This window comes from Homarus americanus, unplaced genomic scaffold, assembly GCF_018991925.1.
Source record: "Homarus americanus isolate GMGI-L3 unplaced genomic scaffold, GMGI_Hamer_2.0 scaffold9741, whole genome shotgun sequence".
Taxonomy (NCBI): Eukaryota; Metazoa; Arthropoda; class Malacostraca; order Decapoda; family Nephropidae; genus Homarus; species Homarus americanus.
In genome coordinates this window covers 861,801-885,943 of record NW_024747359.1, presented here as the reverse complement: position 1 = coordinate 885,943, position 24,143 = coordinate 861,801, and the positions used below count along the sequence as shown (strand labels likewise).

Sequence of the window (24,143 nt, the reverse complement as noted above, 5' to 3'; positions counted from 1 at the left end):
TTCAAAATAATGTGGATGGCATTTTTGGCATGATAAAATTGACATATCCTATTTTATTACTATCTGGCTCGTATCTTTACATGTCACAGTTACACCAGTCCTACAACTGCACACTCTAAGTACACATGGATTAGAAGATGTGCATCCTAAAACGAATACAAATCTTTGTTCTGGCATAAGAAAACTATCGCATAAGCAAACACATACCAGCATACAATCTGTCTAAAGGTGAGAAAAGGAGAGGAAAAACAGTGGGAAATAAAAGTTACAACAGATGTCTCCAATCTCTTCACAGGGTTTAGTGGCTTTATCAGATCAGGCCCCCCTCTCCCATTGTCTCAAGTTTCTGATATACATAAAATGGTGCTATTACCTTTCTGTTTAAAGGAAGGGGGAGCCTAATTACAATAATTATGGAAGCACACTTGAACACTATGGGTAACACTTCATTATTATAAAGCATTACATATTCTTATTGTGCACTACGTTTGACCTAATTTAAAAACTAACCTTTCTGACAGTAAAATCCGTTTTCATTAAGGAAGGGGTCACTTTGCTTCTTCATGAGAGGGGGCTCTCTGGATAAACAGATTATATTACTCCATCACTAATATATTGTTCAAGCATACTGAAACCAAACATTCAACTGTCATGAGTATCTTCTCTGGGCGTCTGATATATAATCCACAGATTGCACAAACTTTCATTTCTTTCTTTCATCTTGCTGGCACGTATGCATATACCATTTTGAACTCAAAATATATGATTAAAAAAAGAAAAAAATACCTAAAACACTTATATGGCACATTGAGCAACAGTAACATCGCTACTTCTATATAGGAAGATTCCATACAAAACGTGGGAGGGATTTTTACAGCTGTATGTGACATGGACCATGGAAAGGGGATATTGAGGTATGTGTCACAGGGACCATGGGAAGGGGAAAAGTGTTACAGGTAAAGCAGGAGTTAGGGATGGGCACACATATTACAAGGACTATAAAAATACCATATTGAGGCCGTCACACGGACCATTAGGTTTTCAAAAGAAACAAGCAACAGGCAATTTATGCCTGGTTACATATTAAAGGAGTCTTGAGAATGGGATACGAGGTTTTATAACAAGGATCACGGGTAGGACGCATGGATACAATGTCACAAGGAACGTATTTGAAGTTGTGTCAACTTATGCATCCCTGGGTTCATGGGATGGAGATAAATGAGGTTGCATGTTATAAAGGAACACTGGTAAGTGCAATAATTGTCACAATGAAAATGAAAGTGACTATGTGTTCGTATGTATTAGTTACTTTGACAGGATGTAGTGAAGGGAATGTCTGAAGAAATATGACAGAGCAATGAAGTGTGTTGATGAAAACACAGTCAGATGCTTCACAAGTATTATCAAAAGAGAAAGTTAGAGGCCATGTGTTGCAGGAAACAATGGGAATGCAATGGATTCAGACACTGGTTGGACATGCTACCTATGAATGCAAAAATAAAGGCACTATCTAAATCCATCTTCACAAAGCTGCACAAACATCCTACCAATTCTACATTCTGCAAGGAAATAATTTTACTGCAATGGGAGACAAAAGCCACAGGTGTATTTTCTTGGCCCCTCCCAGGGTGTGTGCAGTAATACTAGGTTTATTTTGGTTTTAATCACAGTTATCTGTAGTGTTCCAATTCAGTATAAAATCTTAACAAAATTGAGACAACAAATATCCTTATAGGTTCACAATTATAAAATGTAACTAAACTTCACATGCAAAAAAAAAAAAAAAAAAAAATATACAACAGATCTTCAAAACAAAACACAGGGAGTGATCAGAAACAACTACAATTACTGCATATTGGTTTTGTCAATGATTATTGTAATATATAAAAATCTTAACAGCTTAAATTCTAATTACGAACTGTACTCAATCATAACACTTCAAATTGACCCACACTAATTGTATCTAGGCTAATTTTTCTGCATTCAACACTTATGTACAAAGCCCTCACACATCCCAAACAGCATCTATTTACATCACTGGTACTAAAGTAAACATGCACAGTCTTGTAGTTTAGAGAACCACCATTCTTGTGCTTCACTGATAATGTTTGTGCCAATTTCTGGTAATCTCTATAGCAAGTGTGTACTAACAATGAAAACAAGCTTTTTATCTGCAGTGGTTTCCCTATGCAATGTATATTAACAATACTGACCTACAAAATAATTTTCATCTTGTGCAAGAAATGTTTGACAACCATTTGGTGTTGCCATACCATAATATTGATGTGATACACATCAACCATGTTTATATAAAAAAATGAGGATAATTGTGAAGATAGAGCAGGATCAACTCAGGCCACATTGTATCTTTCCTTACAGCAGAGGTCTTTCACTTCACCCTCCATCACACTTAAAAACACTTTTGATACAAAGCCACTTTGGGTCTGCTTTCCAGATGCCCACACCATCACTTGTTTAAGTCCACAGATAATTCATAGTAAATAGAAATATATTCCAGTATAAGGCTATGGATTGATGTGGACAAATCACAGTACAGAAGGTGGGTAAGTCTAAGTTTTCATTAAACTTAGGTTGCCAATACTTCATGTTTGGCCACACGTACAGTGCACACTGACACTAATCCTGCTTTCCTAAATACTGGTTATAGATCAGAAGGCTGGTGGGTATTTGAGGTTGATTCTATGTAGAAACTTTTGACATAGCTAATGTGGTTTTTGGGCGGTAGTTAGACTTCCGCCATGAGCGACTGTGATTCAATGGGAGCAGCGGAGTCATAAAGGGTATCTGTATCTTGAGTCGGCTCTCCCTGTAACTGGCACTGGTTGTTTAACGTTCCTGCACCGCAGTCACAGAAAAACCTGAAAGACAATTTCAGATTTAAATGAAGCAGTATTATGTAGCTACAGACATATGATGGCATAACAAGAAACTCAATCTCTATAACCTTATTCCATTGACTTAGCTTACAAATATCTTACTTATCACACTGCAATATCTTGTGTTTTTCGATTAGCAACTCCCAAAAATATATCATACCTCTTTTGGTTCTGTATTTGTTACGCTTGTATGGGTTAGCCATAATCACCTGCTGTATAGTGTCCAAATTGCAATCATGCAAGATTGAAGCAAGATTTACAGTTAGAAGCCCACCAACCCACTTTTACAGTGCCCCCTCTTAGCTGGCAATATAACTTCCACACAAATATTTACAGCAGTGTGGACTTCACCAGTCCAAACTTCACTATACCATTAGGGTTATATTTACTTTCTTTAGAGGATTCTGCAACCTAAGTTTTGAACTCTCCACTGTTTAAACTATTACACAGTTACTCAAGTATTGATCTGTATTCAACTGTTGGAACATCTCCCACTTTTTTATCATCTAACACATGTCGAAGATTACTCCTTCTCAAACATGGCAGTCTTTCTAATAATCACTTTCATGATATATTTCCTTCACCATAAACACTGAAATATCTTATCACTTGTATTTTTTGAGGATTCCACTAACATTCACATATAACACCACCAGTGACTCGTTTCTTTCCTTTTAACTCTTCAACAATTGCCTGCACTCCTAGCCATAACCTCACAATACAGGTATATTTCAACAGCATATAGACAGAACAACAAAGTGACAAAACATCATTTAATCCTACCCAAACACTATTCAAATTCTAGAAAATTAAAAATTTGGAAACCTAAACATCGTGGTCTTTTTATTCACAATTCAAATGTAATAATTATACACAAGTTACTTAAAATCCTTTTTTTTTTCTTAATTCCTTAAATACTATGGAAATTAGAAGTCATTGTTGCCTTTAAAACTCATATGTAATACAGTATTTACAAAGCAGCATACAGTACAGTGCCATAAATTAAAAAGAAATTATACGCTCTCACTACCAGACCAATTGGATAAATTTCTAAGCATTCACCCACCTTACAAAATATTCATCCAATGAGCTTGATGATATGCTTATATTTAAACTTGTAATTTGGGGTAAATATACATAATTTTCTTCATTAGTTTTTCTCAGTTACATGCACACACAATCCTACAGATGGTCAGTGACACTTTTGTTTTCATTCCCTCTTCATTTTTATAATATAATATAATATAATAAAATATAATATAATAATATGTACACTCTCTAAAAGGTATTGGCAATAATTTTTTAAGACTATTCAAGGGTACATACAGTACAGAATAAAAAAAATTAGAATTAATCCTGATGCAGTTCTACAGACAGCAGTTGAAAGGGCAGGTGGTGGATCATGGTAAACCTAATTAATAAAATTACTGTACTCTATTTAGAATATTTTGGTTGGTACTTTTCAAAGCCAAATTTCAAAACAAACAAAAAACATATACAAAAATTTACATATATACTATACAAACATCCCAACCATGACGCAAGCTAAAAGCAAAAACTTATGCTAAAATTAATCAGTTTAGTAATATTGCAGCAGTCACATCTGTAAGGGAGAGTTCATAGATTATACATACCTGTCATGACGGATAAATTCCACTACATGTCCGCTATGACACGTTTTAATGCAGTTTACACATATGGCGTTTCGTTCAGTGGTATTACATGTGCGACAGCGGTAGAAGTCGTGCATGGGGAAGCTGGTGTACGATGATATCTTGTATAGGCACTGGCCACTTGATACAGCTTTCTCTACTGCATCATGGTTATTAAAAATCTTATTGCCTGGAAGAAAAATTAAAGGTAAGAACTAGACAAAACTATATACTGTGCTGTAAAAATAAAATAATTGTGTATACTCATCATCCACATGGGTAACAGCACAGAATTGAAAATAAGGCATGGTGAAATAAATAGCACTTGGATACATATAATTCTAAAAGCACCTAACTGTGGAGTAAGTTTACATTCTGCATTCACCACCCGTCCTGTATCTAGAAACATTTAATGTCACATCACTGAATATTGAAATGTCAATAGAAATCTTGGGAAAATGATGCATGAGGCCAACCTGAAAATAAGGAGCATTCCCAAAACAAATACTGTATTGCTCGAAGCTTGAAAAATCATTCGGGTTTATAATTTCATTCCTTAACTTCTCTATTTACCTCTCAAGACTGATGAGGTACTGTTGTCATCCATGCCAATGTAAATTGTAAGCACTTGTACTTGTGTGAAACAAAATCTTAACAATATACAGTAACTAGTCTCAAAATGATGTATGAACAAGAAAATTGATGGGCATCATCATTAAGAATTAAAATGTACAGTATGTGCTTGGGGAGGGGGGGTTCCAGAGATTAGAAGAGTTTTACAACACCATCATCTCCCGATCACACGGTTCAGTGTGTTCAATTGATTGAAAGGCATGATATAGTTCCACAATATGAACAACTGTGTTCTGTGGTAACATGATGTCAAGAAGCCAAATAACAAAACACAGACAAGAAAGAATTGTTGATTTTCCCAAGCCCAATTTCAATGTGAATGAATTTGACACAAAACCATAAACTGCCACAAGTAAACAAGGAATCTATAATATAGGAATATACTGTATATCACCAGTAGATGGCCCGAGTAAAAAATTCAATACCTGTAAATAAATATATACGTATATAAAATATAAAGGGTGTACATTAACTGCTATGTTTGGGGATGGTATGTGGCATACTAGGTAAAACAAAACTTATGGATTTAACAAAATGAGTAAGACAGAGAGAGGAGGCACTTACCTCTTTGGATAGGATTCACCCCTGAAGCTAAACAAAGACCACCAAAACGATTATTAAATATTTGGTTGTACTCTAAGGTTGCTGTGGCATTATTTGTTATTTCGATGCCTGCTGCCAACCCATCGTATATCTGGTTCCTTCTTAGACTAGGGTGGCTTTGAGTTGGATGACTTTGGGTGGATATTAGGACACCTGCCTGTGCATTACGAAAAATGTCATTCTCTTCTAGCAAACCTGGAAAAAATACACAAAATAAATAAATAAATACTAGAACCCCATACTTTTTTCATACCTCCTGCTATGTGAAGGCAAATTTATCAGGAAATGAATCACTGTCATACACTGGCTTGTATTTCACACCAAGATTGATACCCCATGTCTCGCCCAACTTACCTTTTCCTCCATTAAATATACAAATGCCAGCTTCTCTTCCGTCATATATTTTGTTTCGCCGCAAAATGGGATTACTATCTGTTTTGATCCATACACCTGCCATGGCATTATCAAATATCTCATTTTGTTCTAGAAGTCCCAAACCTCCATTATATACCAGAACACCCCCATTCTGTCCACCCCATATCTTGTTTCGACGGATGATTGGGTTACTTCCAGTCCTGAAACAACAAGAAATGGTCTTGCTATATTAAAAATGGAAACTTTGATATGTAGCACTGAAACTCCTCAATAGGAGAAGATAAAACACAGTAAAAATAGAGGGATATCACTATAATGATTTGTGGTACTGAATAATTTCTTCAAATATTAAGCAGAGAATAGAAAAGAGTTTTACATACAAGTTAATCTGGGGATAATACTATAAGACAAACAAGGTGGCTTCAGCTGTTCATGGAAATATTACTGTGGGATTTAAGTTTGTTACTTTTTCTTGTTTGTTTTTTTAGGACACACCATCTACTGATGTACCATACTATTTTTTATTTTGTCTGACCATGGAAACCCATCAATTTCAGTTAGACACTGATGGAAATCAAGGATGTATTTGGTATCTCCATGTCCTGAAGTATAGCTTGAGTTGATGATGCACCTACCATACACAGTATGTCTATGAAATGGTTTATTTCAACTATCAACGTTTTCCTTCATCAAACTTTACACTAGTTATTAAAAGTCGTTATTTTAGTTGATAGTCTTCTAGGAGAACTTCAATATCTTCTCTAATAACAGAAAGAAAGATCACTTCAGACTTTGAGGTGTATCTTCATCCGCTTTTCATTGAATGTTCAATGCTATCTATCAATCACACCTTGTAGATCTTGTATCTGCTACTGATCATCACCTGTACACAAGGATAAAATCTTGTTTGTCATAGCAGTCACCCCATATTATTCACAACTCTACTCCCTTGAAATAAACTAACTACCGGTATTAATAGCTCTACAGTTAAAGTTTTATGAGGACAGAACATCAGTACCAAGAGACTAATTTTTACTTCTTTAACTACATCTCTATTTCCTGATTATTCACTTTCTTTGAGTGGATTCTCCAATATGCAATCCAAAACTTATAGTGGTAATATAATGTCAGGTACCTTTAATAAGGAGCAAGGTTATAAAAGGGTATGTATGATTCTCCATATCTGTTTACAATAGTATTTAAAATTTTCATTATCTATAAACATCTGACCAATGTGCAATGGGACCCTGACCATAAAAGAAAACCATCTGAACACAGACCATAATATTGTACTTCCATGGGATAATGAAGCCAACTATTAAGAAAACTAGTAAAAAAGATGAACAGATGACACAATGGGACTTTTTTATGCCAAAAAAGTAAACAGAGAAACACTTCATCATAAAAAGAAAATGTTCTTAATAACTTACCTAATTTGTACACCTGAGTATAAATGGTTGAAAATATCATTATCTTCCAGAAGCCCATGGCCATTGTCATAAAAATAAACTCCCACTTGCTTGCCTGAGTGGATACGATTCCTCCGTAAAGTAGGCGTGCTCCCTGGAAAAATACAATATAAATTTAACTGACTACAATATTTACCAAGGGAATTCAGAAAAAGCATGGTTATGTATCTTCATTTAAGACAATTTGAATGGACAATAACAATTAAAAAGACAAATGGATAGACAACAGACTGATGGAATATGTCACTTTGAAACCCAGGTCACATTGGGTTTTAATTTTGCCAGACAATTACCTGTGGTAATCCAAACTCCAGCGAGTGTATTAGCATACACTTCATTACATTCTATGAGACCTTGACCCTTTTCATGTACATAGATTCCTCCATGCTGACCATCATGGATCTTATTGTGCCGTACTATAGGATCACTGTTGGTACGGATCTGGATACCAGCTAATGCATTACCTGGGGAAAAATAAAATAAAAATAAAATTTTATGTCCAGTATACAATAAAGAATGTATACATCTTTGAACAATGATTATCTTTCTCTAACTCACATTATCACCATGTACAGTATGCTTTTTACCACCTTCAGAATATAGCACTACAGAATTATTTTTCAGAAAACTCCCACATAACCTTCCTATTATTATCTAGAAAATGTGATTTTCAAGGATGATGAACTTACCATATATATTGTTGTGCTCTATAAGTCCTCTGCCATCTCCAAATATATAAACACCACCTTGAAGACCATTGTAAATCTCATTTCTTCTGATTGTTGGATTGCTGTTTGAAGTTATCCACACTCCTGCATATTTGTTGGAGTGAATTTTGTTTTCTATAAATTGGCCCATTCCATGCTCATGAACATATATACCTCCTGTTTGGCCATTGTGTATTTCACATCGCACAACTGTTGGGTTAGCCTGAGCCTTCACCTCAAAGCCAGCGATACGATTGTTGTGGATGTCATTTGCCTCAAAGTATCCCTGAAACATAAAATTTTGGGAGTGAAATATTATATGTTACGATGGAAAAAAAGAAAGAAACAAGAAATGCCAACATATGATTAAAAACCAAGAATAATAAAAAGCTACTACCAAGACAATTCTAAAAACTTTATACAATAAATATACTGCACTATGAAAAAGAAACAGAGAAATAGAATACAACTTTCTAAACAAGAATTTTACCAAAGCATACACTAAAATCAACCTTATTCATCACCTTTGTGCCACCATTAGTATATTTAAAATACTTATGAATGACTTTGCAATTCATAGCCTATACACTTTTTTGTCAACTGTTGTCACTATTCCATCTCCCATCCACAACATTTTAACAGTGATTCCATTCACTCCTAGTGCCTTACTATTCTCAAGCTTGCTTACACCTAGTCTCATGTTTATCTCCTAGCACTTTCCAAAAAGGACAATTCCACCCCTCTATCATCCATTACATCGAATAATTGAACATATTGTCACCACTTCCCTTTTACTTCCCCCCTTTTCCTGCAAATATCTCCACTTTCATTCTAACCTCTCATCCCAGCAAATCCCTTTCTTGTTTTTCTTCATATTTTCTTGTACCCACAAAATATAAAACAGATCAATAAATTGAGTGTTACAAGATATTCAACTCACCAGTCCTCCATCAAAGCAGAATATTCCTACATCTTTTCCATGATGTATGTGGTTGCGTCGCATGATGGGATTTGCATAGTTCTTGACCCATATTCCAGCCAGGGCATTACGACTGATCTCATTGTCTTCGTAGTGGCCCTGCGCCCGGTCAGTAATGATGAGGCCTACATTTTCACAGTCACTTATTTCACAGTGACGAATTACTGGTTCTGCACCTGGACCACTCACACTCACTGCTGCTCCCACTGTAAATGAAAGGCAAGTCATGTATTGGTAATCATAGTAATCTCCCCGACCCCTGAAACTCTCCAAAAGCTGGAATTGAATGACTCAGAAAACTTTCCGAGGATGTGGGCTAGTGCCTGTCTGTGCAAGATGCATAGTTTAGACTCTGGGAAATTTTTCCAGTACAGTATGCAGAAAAATTCTGATGGTGTGGGATTTTTTGGGGGGGTTTGAGAGAAATTTTTCGTTACCCGGAAATCTTTCATCATTGGAAGAGTTCTGCACCAATTGTTCCATTTAATGGGGATATCACTGTATGTGTAAAAATACAAATAAATAATACTTGAACTGAAAAAAATTTCAGATTTTTCATTTGCAATTTATCAAGCACCAGCTCACTAGACTGTGCCATAAAATATGTATAACTCACAAAAAATCCATCCATTCTGCAGTACAAAACCATCCAATACACTGAAAGATAACTAAAATACTCATACTGTAGTTTACAGTACATTTACAGGGAAATTGTATTCAAGAAAATTTTTTACAGTACATTATACTGCAAAAAATATGCTTCAGAACTCCATGTGTTCATAGATAGTGACTGAACTGTGACAATTTTAAACTTGCATTACTTGCACACATTGTATTGGCTAATTTTTCTTCATTATAATACTGTAATTATGACCATACTGTAGAGTGATTTGATAGTATTTACTGCTATTACACTTTCAAAAAATATACAAGTCTCTTATGTTATTGTCTCTTACCATAAGCAATCTACATCAATAATTTAAGAACTTCAGTGAATAACTAGAGGTACTGATACTTTAGCATATACATCCTTAAGAGAAACTATGACATTAAAACAACATGAACCAGAGTGAGCAGTAATCTGGTTACCTTATACAAGAGAAGGTCTTAGAATCCTTTCAAAATTAAACCCACACAATACTCTGACCACACCTGGGATGGGGACAAAACCTATAAGTATGGGGAGCCAGTCCAACATTGATTCATTACTTGCACAATAGTGTTCTGAAGGTGATTATAAGACACCATCTCTCTGTGCAAATAAATGCTTATTAACCAAAAAATATGAGGAACAAAAAATTTCGAAAAAGTGAGGAAAAGTTACATTTTAGATATTGTATAAAAGGAAAAATTTACCTTTCAAATACATTATTACTATAAATAAATAATAAAACAGTAAAGGACATAATATGAAACCAAAGTTAGCTATTGATGTGCCATGAAGCCCTTCATGATCCAGTAGCAACTCTAACACATGTGATGAAGCCCTCTCCAGGACCCAAGGAAGCCTCAGGAGATGAGCCAGAAGCCCTCTGTTGTAGCAGTGGGCTACACTAGCTGTGTGATGGGGCTCTAAACTTTTGAGAGAGAGAAGCACTACCAGAGATGTACAGAAGAGCCCCTATCCCCCCCCCCAATAGGTATTGCCACACTAAACAACTATTTATTATTTCTATTACTTTTCCTTAGCCTTCATACTCTTGTTTCATTAAGTTTCTATCCTTATCCTCTTTCCACCCTCCCTTCTCTCTTACTAGTCAATGCATCTGTGTGTTTCATTTTAGTAGTAGTAAAAAATAAAAAAAAAAATAAAAATAAACACCTGTCCAGTCACTGAGAAGCCTGAGGTAAATCTCCAACACAAACTAAAGAGACAGTTTAATTAATAAATATACACTCAGCCTAACTATTTTAAGTAAAATAAAGCCAACCAATTATAATAGTGTTACTTACAATGAGAAATACTGCGAATAATACAGTGTTCTATAGTGGGGCCACAATTCTCTTGGATTTCCAGTGCATAATGTTTGTGGTGCTGCATAGTTTCTGTACAACTGGGAGGGGAAAATTTTATTGTGACATAACCCAGGTAGGCTTTCTGCGCTCCCTCCATAAACATCACAGTGGATTCACATTCTCGTTCTAAGATCACATTTTCTGCTACATTACCTGAAAAAAATAATAAATAATAATAAGAGATTATGAACATTACACCTGCATTCCTCAGAAGTATCTAATATATATAAATAATGTTAATAAACTAACTCCTTACTCTTTGATTAGACAGAGGTAATGCAACCATCAAATAAATGCATGGAAAGGGTCTTGACTTATTACAGTGTTTTGTCATGTGTAATATTTGTGTACAGGGAAAAATGGATGAACCTTGTGTTTAAGGATGGTCAACCTTATGGCTAACTAGGCTGAAATTTGTTTTAATGTGTAGAAGATGCCACCAACACAGCAACCAAACCTTCGGCTAGTGAGGAATATAACCCGGTGTAAAGAAACAACCCTGGAAATCCAGACAACTCACCAACCTCAGTAGCAAACCATTACTCCAAATTGTGTGCTACCAAGAGATCAACTTCCAACTCCCAAATTAATGCTAGAAAGACAATGACATATGGCACATACTGTAGATACCTGCCTCAAATAAACCCTACTGACCACTAATTAAATCCTAGGTCCCAAATTACATAGAATATGCACAAGGCAAATTCTGGAAGAGCAAAGATATCATAACAATTCAGCTACTGGCCCCATTAAATAATAGGACCTCAGTATCAATCCTTACTTTTTTGTTGATGCTCTCTGCTGAACGGCTCGTTACACTATGCAGTACCTAACTGTTCAGGAGGTGTGACCCTGGCACCTTAGCTGTGAATTTTTGCTGTCAGTTAGTACTAGTGATAATGGTTTTACCATGACAGGAGTACTATTGCCACTGGAGTCAAACCAAAACAACAATATGAAGACTCAAGATGAACTGCCTATCTCTTACAACTCTTGCTTTGTATTGTGATCAGTATAAACATAAGAATAAAAGTTATTGACTGCAGTGGTTTCTTTTATTATGGATTGAAAAATGGAAGATGCAATAGAATGTGTACAGGGTAATAATGTAAGAAAGATTTTGGGGTAATGATAAGTAAGAACCTAAAATCAAATTGCCAATACATTTATGTTTGAAAGAAAACCAACAAAAAATACTAGCGTTCATATCAAGGAGAGTTAGTAACAAGACAAGCGTAGTTATCTTTAAACTACATCTCGCATACGAGAGACATAACATGGATTATGCAGTTCGTGTGTATGTATATAAATACTTGATAAATAAGCTTCGTGTTATTAAATACAGTATAGTATTAGCCATGTTTTGACCAGGGAATCCAGCTCAAAATTGGCAAGAAATTGACGATAGCAATCATCCAGGTAGTAGGTAGATAGGCAGCTATCAAACAGGGAGGTACTACTGCCTGGGAAGATATTGGAAGCATAATGTGTTGTCTAATGGTAGACCCTGCTGCCATATGGCATCACGAAAATTGTGACCAAGTCCCAGGTTGCTGATCTGACTTTCTGCCTCATTTACACACAATTGCAGGGTCTCACTTGTTTCTCTTACTTGGACAACACAACATATATAATGTACTGTATATAATTTCTCACTTTTGATTTATTTTTTCAATTTTGTATTTATTTATGGTTATTATTTAGATTATTTTGATTATTTTTATTTTCATTAATTTGCTATTAATTTTATTAATTGTTGTAATAATAATGATAATGGATATTATTATTATTATTATTATTATTATTATTATTATTATAATTATTATTATCTATTATTATATTTTCGCCCCCCAGGCCCTGATGTGGGTCATTATCTGTGCCCGGGTGGGCTAATGCCTGTATAAAAAAAAAAAAAAAAAAAAAAAAAAAATTGCTCCAAAAACTTGATTGAAATAACTTTCCAGCAAGAAATTTATCATGAAAGCATTCATGTGACTGTAGCTTAATGAAGGGAATGCAAACTATTTCTACTTACTGTACCTTCTGACCCAAAGCAAAGAGTAAGAGGATGCTGGGGAGGCTTTGGACAAAGTTGAAGAAGGAGAGTACTGTACAGTTAACCAATTCCCGCCGGGTCAAAAATAGAGGCTTCCAAAACTGTAATTCCCGAAACAGTTTCAGTTTCTTTATGACGAAGTAAACTGGCAATGGGAACAAAGACATAAAACTGTCTCCATATATCCCAATCCAAAGTGAAAGTGACCACTCTATGGGTATTAGCTAGTCTGTGATCATTTGCCATCACAATCAAATTCATCAGAGGAATTGGTAACCCCAAGAGAAAAACCCTTAAAAAGAGACTAACCATGTAACATCCAAATAGAATGATCACACTAATCCCTAGACAAAGCACCAACTATAACTTTTCATGCTCCAGCTTTGTGCACTGCAAAAATTGAACAGGAAAACTTCTTTTCAGTATAAAACATGAAAAAAGGCATTAAGGATGCAGTAACATGAGCTGTATGTTGGAGAATTACATAACAAGAAGGATGGCATGTTATGTATCTATACAACTAATTAGTTTGTAATATACAGTCAGTTCTGCTATAACGCGATAGTTGTGTTCTTGTAAAACATCGTGTTATAGAAATTCGCGTAATAGAAATAACAGGGCTTAGGGAGAAAATAGGGTTAGGTGCAGATTACTACTCGAAATCGAAAAAAATTTTGTAGTTAGCCTAACACAAAGGATAGCACAGACTAAATAAATGTTACATTCATATCTAATAATGAAATCATGCAGTAAATGTAACACTTTACCTTGAAAAAATATGAATATAACTTGATGGGGGAGAAGGGTGATTTTGAGGTTGATAACATCGAGCTTCTCTTCAAGGGTTATAGCCTTTCATTTACGATCATCACCGGGAATGCGATCACCAGAACGCTTCTTGGAGATATTCTTCTTTACCATATTCACAGTTAATACCACAAAATTGGAGAAACAGTGAGCAAAAATCGCGTTACAGCAAACAAGCGTTCGCATTATACAAATATCGTTCCTCTATTCATAAATCGCGTTAGAGCCAATTCGCGTTGTCAAAACACGCGTTATAGCAGAACTCACTGTAGTAGAAATAATCATAAAAACAAGGGTTTGTTACAAATCTTATACTCCAGTGTACTATAAGATCAAAGATCCAGAAAAGAGGTAAGATACAATGATAACATACATACAGCTACCTCCACATTAATGTAACACGACCTGGGAGTGTGTGAGGGCTTGGGTACGAGATGTGGCAACGCAGCACGGTAGTTATGGACGTAAAACCGTGAATTACCCGGTTCGCTGGTTACATGACAATGCTACATCACACGTACTACAGGCTTAGTTTATCCCTTTACCTTCTTTATTGTTTGTATCTTATCACAAACAGGGTAATTTCAATGTTTCACTCTCATGCATTCATCCCTGACTAAGGCGCTGCATTGCCATGGCTCAGAGCTGAAGGCTTGGGTACCCATACCTGAGCTGTGGTTCGTTTATCTGGAGGCAACTGTACACAGGCATAGCAAACATGGATGTGAAGATATTCTGTAAAGCATAACATTGTATTACTGGAAACAAGAAATGGAAAATTGGAAGGCATTGTAAAATGCCTTCCGATGATGTCTAGAAGGCATATATACTACACTGTATAAGACTTACCCGGTGCAGCTCCAATGAGAGCAATATTGGTTTCTATAACGATGAGTTGTCCACGGTAGACACCAGAGTGAATTAAAACAAGCGGTCTCTCTGCATCATCACAGTATTCAAAGGCAGCCTGGATGGTTTCAAAGTAGGCGACAGATCGACCAGTTTCCTGTAAATTTTAAGTACAAGTGAGTTAAAATAATATTAAAAAATACACATTTATGTAACACAGTAAAAGAAACAAGACAAATACAGTAGGGTCCATTAAATAAATTATGCTACAGTAATACTTCACTGACTACTGTAACCAAGCGTTTTTATGACAATTATCTGTCTTGAACAACTATAAACTGTTGGCATTAACTGATGCTGTATAAAAGAAATGTTGATTCAAAGCAAATGGTTGAAAAGTATCAGAACACAGTGATTATATTAAGTAAAAACGAGTTTCAACCCATATGGTGTTATATTCATCATAAGATAATAAATTTTGTGGAAGCCAATAATATCCCTTTGTGAGCCTCCCACACATGTCCTGTCTACCCCGTTACAATTCAACCATGATGGAGGACAGTAATGCACCAACATAATGATAAGTTATGCGTAAACATTAGAAGTTATGTGTTAACAGGTGTCTGTAAACATACACAATATACTGCCTTGTAGACATTGTCGGGCAGGTAATATCTGTTTTCATGCTTTTAGTTTTTTGGTTTATTTCACATGCTTAGGTAATATTTCCAATTATACTTTGTAGATTTCTCAGACATTGTTTTTTGCACATGGCAAAGGTTAATAATGTACTGTGCTGTACTTGTAAACAACTGATAGAAACTGACCTTTGCTGCATATTTTTGATGTCCTTCTCTGACATGGACTCCATGGTATAACTGTTTAAAACTTTCTTTCCATGGATTATCGTAGTCACAGTCTTCAGGTTGCACAAAATCAAACTTGCATGGTGCAGGGTTAAATAGTGGAAGGTCATACTCATATAGACCCTGATAAAGGTTTTTCCTGCAGAAAAGAGAAAATATATGAACTTGTGTAGTGAATAAATTATGTGAAGTATGAAGATATTTATCACAAACAATAATATTTCAAGTTTTAAACATGATACAGTATTATCTCATGAATTCACACACAAGAATGGTCAAAATCTGTAATTCTCACTTACCAAAGCTCATTGTCATTGGCTATTGTGTAGAAGCGTTTACAGACTTGTGCTACATGACAGAGATCTCTCTCATATAGGTAAGAAAAAATAGTGAGTAGCACCTCATCAGGAAGTTCATACAGGAGGTAATGTGCTGCAGTGAAGGGGTTGCACCCCAAACCTGAAAAAAGGTACAGCAAGTGTTTGAATATTATTGTAGACTGTAAAAATGAAGAGTTATCCGAACAAATGAAACAACAACTAAAAACGGTTGGATGATTAAGATGATTAATGAGAAAGGGGCCAGCTAAAATGTATATATGAGGTACTTTTCAATGAATCTAGAAACAAAGGTATACAGTATACAATACTTATAACTATGTAATAAAAATAAGACAAGATTTGGCAAAGAGACAACAACATTTTCTCAACTCAAAGACAAAAACTTCTGTGTTTCCTGTAACTCTTGAGTGGTATACTGTCTCATCTTTAGTGTGGCAATAAATTTCACATCCATAAAAAATGCAAACAAATGTTTACACTACAATTAATAGTTTATTACAAGAGATTAACATGAAGGATGTCTACTCTCACACACTAAAATCTTGTAAAGGTACTATACCTTGTAATAAGCTACCTGTACAGTATATAAAAATAACATTAAGAATAAAACTTAAGGGTCACCTCAAAGTAACTAATTGTTAATTTTTCAGAAGATACTGCACAAGTTTTGCATACAATAATTAAAATTCTGACAACAACTGCTGGATTGTGGTGATTATAATGCACAGTATATTGATAAGTATAGGCAGTGAGGGCCAATGATTTCTCAGGCGTTAGAGTGTGTATGAAGTCAATCATATCCAGCCATCCCTACTTCTGTGGACTGGCCCTACAAGAGGGCGCAAGCTTTTACAAACTATCAGGTTTCTTCAAAATTTATTTTTCTTATATAAATATTAAAGGGGTGGCTACTTTTCTGGGGTAAAACAGAAAAATAATCTCAAAGATCTTAAGTTATCCTTGAATTACAAGTACTGCAGCGTATGCATACATTTCAGTGTGCTTATGTAAAATTCATTTGCTATTATCCCCTCCTTCACATACATCCAGGTCTCAAGTCGAAATGGTCGTAAGTCGGAAATGCTTAAATAATACATAGAAAATAAAAAATGGGGGTCTCTTTTTCTTCTCAGCACCACAAAACACTCAATTTTAAGCTTGCCAGCCATTTTAAAGTGAATTACAGATGAAAATTTTGTCTGTGTACTGACTTTGGGACTCGAAAATACGTAATTTGACCAAATTTTGGTACGACTGAGGCAGGTCGTAAGTACAGGAGGACGTAAGTCGAGTAGGTCGTAAGTCGGGGAGGAGCTGTGTATATCAACCAACTGTAGCGTCCTTACAAAATGGGGTTAATAAAGGAGAAACCCTAAGATTGATTGTACAAAATCTCAATCACGTAAAACACATAGACCAAAACTAATCCACATAAACTATTTACCCGTGGAAGAATCCCCTGTAAAGTATGTTCTCCGAGGGCGTTTGCGGGCGGGTAACATGGAAGGGCAATACGTAGTTGCAGCAGCAATAGCAGCAGTGGGTGAGAGCATAGGTGCAGAGTTTGTGGCAGCAGATGGAAGCCCAGCTGTTGCTGCAGAAACTCCCGCCGGTGAAGCTGTAGTGGGAGAGGCTGTCACTGACGCTGTTGCTGCCGCCGCCCCTATGGTGGATGGTGGGCTGACTGGATGTGTAGGGGATTTACGGCGTAAGTGATATGGAGGGTGATGGTGATGTGTGGAGGAGGTGCCGACAAGGGCAGAGGATGGGCCTGCTTCACCGGCAGCAGCTGCTCCTTCATCCCCTAACCCAAAGAGATCCAATACTGATCCAGGAATTATAGGGATTTCACATTCATCATCTGGAAAATATTATAAAAATAAATGAAACTAAATATTTCAGTCGTGTACAAGAATTTTTGGAACAAAACTTAAACTACTGTACTAGAAAATGGATTTATATAAAATAATGATAAAACAAAAGGTGTGTGAAACATAGATACTACTGTATTCCACAAAAGGACAATCTGGATTCTTTGACTTTACATTTATCATTCTTAATTTGGTACTGAATAAATTGTTTTGTCTTTTTAAGATAAAAATTAATTCCTCTACTGATTAATGAGATATAGAACAACTAGTAAATACTGTACACTGTAGAGTAAAACTTTACCATCTACAGACTCAGAATTGTGGTACAGTACAGTATTAATATACTGTACCGTAAAGATTCACTTATACTGTACAAGGTTTTTCCTGCCGTGCCTTGTTCATTTGTTTGTACAGTGGACCTTACACAATACAGTATGCAACAATCAGGAGGTCTAACACCCTTTAGGTTTTGTAAATACATTACAGGTAAGTACTGTACAGTATACTAGATTATGTTGCATTATCAGTGCAATCTTCAAAGACAACTTCCTTTACACCGTGTGCAATCAAATAGAATGCTGTGGTTAGATATTTAACTTTAAGATTAGCAACTGTGACATTTAACCCTTTCAATGGTGACAATGTAGACGTTTGATCCCCCATCATGAACGGAATACTTGTTATGATTGTTCCTCATTTGGAACAAGGAATCACAAGCCAGCACTGCATGGGACTTATGCACTAAGGTACATTTACACACAAATCATATCGTAAAAGTCCAATTAAATATAAATTTATTATCCTAGTCAAAAGAATCCACATAACAAGAAAGCCACTCAAACAATCTGCCGAGACCCATATGGGAGCACTATACCAGCAAATATTATTCAATCTTATCAGTTCCCTCCCAGGGTGCAAGACATGGGACCAATGTATTGGAATTATATTTCATGTGGTATGATAATCCCACTCAATGGGAACACACACATGGAGGATCATAACCCACATTATGGAAATACTGTAGGTCAAATTACCTATATGCTCACACTGAATGATCCAACATTGTACAGTATCAACTTATAAGATTTTCTAAAAATTTCCTTTTTAGGTTTTATACAGATATAGAAAAAAAAAGCCCTGTACCTACCATTCTCTCAAAATAAAGTTATTACACGCAGATCTGTTACATCCTGATTAGAACTCTCAGAGAGCTACTCCCCACCCATCTTAAAAATAGAATTCCTTTGTACCTGTATTTCAAAACACACTAGATAATTTCCCATTAACTCCATGCCTGACCACAGGTAGGGCAGGAATATAAACCTTTAAAAGACACTGTTTTTTTTTTACAGTGAAATCAGCTAATACCCCAACACAGGATAGATGTTGCTAGTTCCCAATCAGAAAGTCAATCATACTCACAGACTGTATTGTCAGCAAACTATGATCAACATACCATATATAAAATGAAATAAGTGATCTTCATCAACATATGAAAGAGTACTGTACTGTAATAATACTGAGGTCTACGTGGCATAAGCAATATACCTTAAATTATGATTAATTAATCAGAGACAAAGTTTTTATCCGCTTAATATACATAGTTCAGAGTGGGGCAAGCAATTTACTGTACCATGAGTTGTGGCCAAAAATTAATGGCAGGTAAAGCCTAGAAGGCCAGCATGGGTCACCCCCAAGGACATTCAGGGTGTGCAGTTGTTTATGCGACATCAAATGGTTGAGGGAAAATACCTTGCACCCAATAGCCTCTTTTTTAGGTCTGCTATAATATATAAGGCTTACTAATTGTTTAAATTAGTCATGAGCATGAACATAAAGGACTCCTGGGTCCTAAACTAATGGCTCAGTGCATACACATAAGTCACCTTGTAAAGACCAGCTGGCCAAAAAATTACTAGAAGAATGACTAAACTGGGTGAATGTTCCCCTGCTCCAGATGTATTAATAATTCAAGGCTACATGACCATATAGTCAACTATGCACATAGAAGAATCTAATTCTAATGAAACACAGGAAGCATTGGGTTGGGGCTTTAGGTTCTGTAGTACAGTGGTGCATATCAACCTCATCTATATTAGCTTTACAAGAACTTAACTAGCACATACTACATACTCTACTTTTTATTCCCAATTTCCATCTACTGTATTATACACATAACCTATGCAATACATTGTACTGTCCACACTTTCATGTTTCGTGCATGTAATGTCTCCGGCAAAAACATGCCATGTGCCAGAATACATGTATACACTTAAGCGCTTGTTGTAAGGAGATGATTTTTGTACAGTACCTGTACAGTACTGTACTGGCAGCTATGAACTTAATTTTTTGTTTTGCCATTAATAATAGCTTCCCAAAGGCATCCTTCAAGCTCCTTTATAAGTAAAGAAGCCTATAAAAACTTCACACTAGTAACTAAGTTGGAAATAAAAAGAAACCTTAAAAATGATGAAAAACATACCAGAACACAACTTAACTTCCTTGTTTTACCCTTAATAATGGCTCCCTAAGGCATCCTACAAGTTATGAAGCTTAAGATGACATTAACACTAAAAACTAAGTTGGAGATATTGAGAAGATTTGAAAAAGATGAAATATTTACAACACCTGGCAGGAAATACCAAGTGAACGAGTGCAACAGACTAACATAATATCCAGTACGTATACCCTATGGTCAAATATAACCCACAGGCAATGTCTGTGGGTTATCTTCACTGTAAATGAAATATAACTAGTACAGTACCGGTACAATGTCCAATATATATTATTCTTTTCATTTAGAATTGCTATTTATTCTATATAACCAACAAAATAAGGTACCGGTTGTATCAAAAAGAAAACAACAGTACTGTATAACTGTAGATGCACCATGTAACTGAACACTTTGGCATCCTCATTAACCAGCTGTCATGCCAGAACATTGTTAAAAAAATTCCCTCAAGTGTTTTGTTCAATATATTTTCACAATTTCTTGCACTGCAGTTAGTATACAAACATTCAGTAGTTTGAATGCAGTATTTATATCACATTCTTGATTACAAATAAAGAGTAAACACTCAAAAAACATACTCTTGCTTACTATAGAAATCAGTCTTTTATTTTTATACTGGCCCAACTCCTGCCATAAACAAGACCAACCTGTACAGAGTATATTTTCTTTAAAGTAAAGTACAGTACTGGTACCTTAGGACAGTTAGATTAGATTCCTTTATTACTGCATTGTATAATACAAATCATATCAAATTTTTAACAGTACTGCATAGTATAAAAAACATTTAATTCAAGCATCTTTGTGAAAAGACTTAAGCTATTCTGTTCAATATTACAAATGGTTAGCCACAGTTTCTTTTAAGAACTTTTCAAATTTAGGATCCTGATCAAATATATGTGAGCTATCTCAAGAGACATCCTTCCACCAAGCCAGTCACACGGGTTTAAGCCCTCTTGCGAACTGTTCTGCCATCTAAATGGTCAGGTTAGGATTCCACTGATTTCATTGATAAAAAAACAATAAAAAATGAAAAGATTGAGTAACTGACCACTGTATCTGAAAACTTTCTTTATCATAGATAGCACATCGGGCTTCATAAGTTAGAGATATGCGAGACGCTTATCTTGGGATTTCACTGATTTTTAATTCCAAGCTATGGTGGCATTGGGATAGTTTTATCCCAAGTATTTCAACCAATGATCCATTAATATGTGCAAAATACAGCTTTGTCCTGTTATCCTAGTCCCTTTCTTCCTCCATCCTGTATTTATGATATCCATTTTCCAAATCCTTTGTCACCTGCTGTTCAAATGGTTAGTGTGTCATAGGTCAGCTCGCACCTACCCTCATCACTCCTCTCCTTTCATCTAAAAGAATCTCCAACAAGGTATTAGCAGATACTGTAGTATGAGCCCATATTTTAATTTGTATTTTGTTTAATCGAGTGAAAAGGACCCCTTTGTTGCACCCTGTACATGATAGACAAATCTCAAGACTACAAAACTTTTTTTATACTGAGAATGATAATGTACTTAGAAATAAAGGAACACAGGGAAAATATCGAATTACCCTACAAAGAGCCTATTAAAAATATAACTAAGTTGGTCTTGGAAAGTAAAACTTTTGGTACACATCTCCTGAGTTTGAACACATGGAGGCTCTAGCACTGAGCATAACCTGAATGACTATGTTCCCTCTCAAATCCATAATGGAGCAATTCCAGGAATGACCAAATTTAATGTGTATAAAAAGTACATATCAACACCAAGAGCTTAATACGTGGCTTATATTATTTAGATTTACATGTTAGGTAAAGTGTAAGTTATCCTCATGCTATTTAAAGGAGGTCCTCAAATTTGCATCTGTAGTGCTAGTCTCTGGATGTTCTTAAATGTTTATTACACCCAGTAAAGATCTCCCCCTCCTAAAATAAGATAGGAGCATCAGCTAAAAACAACTACAAATGATTCAGTACATAAATAAAGAACAAATATCTCGTACAATTACAAAGGAAAGAATCCATAGTCAATCATATTGTTCATCAATGTACCTCAATTAGTTCGTTTTTAACTGTCAAATATCCAGTGATAGCATTAAAATATGATTTTAACGGCATAATTAAAAATGACAATTCTCTAGCACTGCAACGTTCATTCTTTTTTAATAAACGTGACACATATCTTCTAAACTCACATATTGGCATCGGGTAACCTAACTGGTTCATGTTGCACAAGTAAAAAATCAATGTATGGTTCAATAAAATCACTAAAACTCAGTTATACAGGAAATTACATGTATTAAAAGTATTCAGCCTTTATTAAAGACATTTTATTTGGCTCTAAGACAACATTTCATGTACAATAAAAGCTTATGATTGCTCAACCCGAGTTCAATAACAACGAAAACAAATGGTCATCGCAAGACCAACTCACCATTATTTCGTTGATTTAACGGGTTTCCTCTTCTCACTATTTTCTTTTTAGTAATTTTTCTTTTTCTTAATTGTGATATGCGTGTTCTAAATGTAGGGTTCGACATTTTATGTGTAATATAGTGTCAAAATTTTACAAACTTGAGACAAAGATCATGCCTCCCCTCACTGCACTCTATCAGCCACTGAGCCAGCCATTTTGTTCCGCGGATATTATTGTTCCAGGCGGAAGCGAACCTCACCAATCAGCGCCCAGCATTTGGTCACGTGTCCCGTGTAGGAGAGCCAGAACGCGTACCATATGATTTCAAATACAGGTTTTGGATGCAATTCATTATCGGAATTTGAGAAAATACGTGTTAAATGGTTAAAAATAAATAATCGTGAATTATCTCAGTAAGTCACTGCATATTCTAGAATACTGTATTGTTTATGAACATGAATGTATTGTTGGAACATAACCTTGATTACAGATATCAGATAATTTGCATTTCTCCAAACATTATGATTCAACTTTCCGACATATTTTAATGATCATACGCAGATAATTGTAAACAATTTTCATAATTAAGTTGCATAAATAATTCTTCATATGTAGAGTGTCACAATAAATGACAAATATTGATCAATTTTGACTCATAGAAAACGTCTCCTGTAGACATGTAAACAAAGGAGTGATTCGCTGTCGTTGCCTCGAGTGTCTTCTATGAAGGAAAAATAAAATAATTTTCAGTGTCTGCTGGTCCTTTCAAAATTTGAATAAAAATTATAACTCTTTCAAGAAAAAAAATTGGAAGTTTCTTACACAGGAACATTGGTCTTATTTTTCTTACTAAACATCATAATATGGATGTAGATTGTAGTGGTCTTCATGTTTACTGTCGGGAGGAGTGAGAGGAGGTGGGCGGGGCGGCGATCAGCTGATGACAAGCTAATGGGCACTAGAGACGTGGGTTTGGTAGCCCGTTGAGGATTAATTTTATGCATTGTTGAGGCCTTTGCAATTAATATTCTTATATACAAGCTAAATTCATCCGGGTGACATTATAAATAAAGGACATATTCAAGTGAGTGATGTA

General features: G+C 35.4%; 1 protein-coding gene across 1 annotated transcript; it reads right to left on the bottom strand.

The window, feature by feature from the left end:
* Positions 1–868: 868 nt before the first annotated feature.
* LOC121879586 (F-box only protein 11-like) lies at positions 869–23,268 on the bottom strand. Its single transcript, XM_042386258.1, has 14 exons — positions 23,066–23,268; positions 17,695–18,111; positions 16,209–16,368; positions 15,871–16,048; positions 15,044–15,200; positions 11,269–11,484; positions 9,277–9,521; positions 8,319–8,622; positions 7,923–8,093; positions 7,591–7,723; positions 6,140–6,360; positions 5,747–5,980; positions 4,532–4,739; positions 869–2,879 (listed from the first exon to the last, which is right to left on the bottom strand). Exons 1-14 carry the CDS (start codon positions 23,169–23,171, stop codon positions 2,747–2,749), a joined length of 2,883 nt encoding a protein of 960 aa, XP_042242192.1. The 5' UTR covers positions 23,172–23,268; the 3' UTR covers positions 869–2,746.
* Positions 23,269–24,143: the final 875 nt, after the last annotated feature.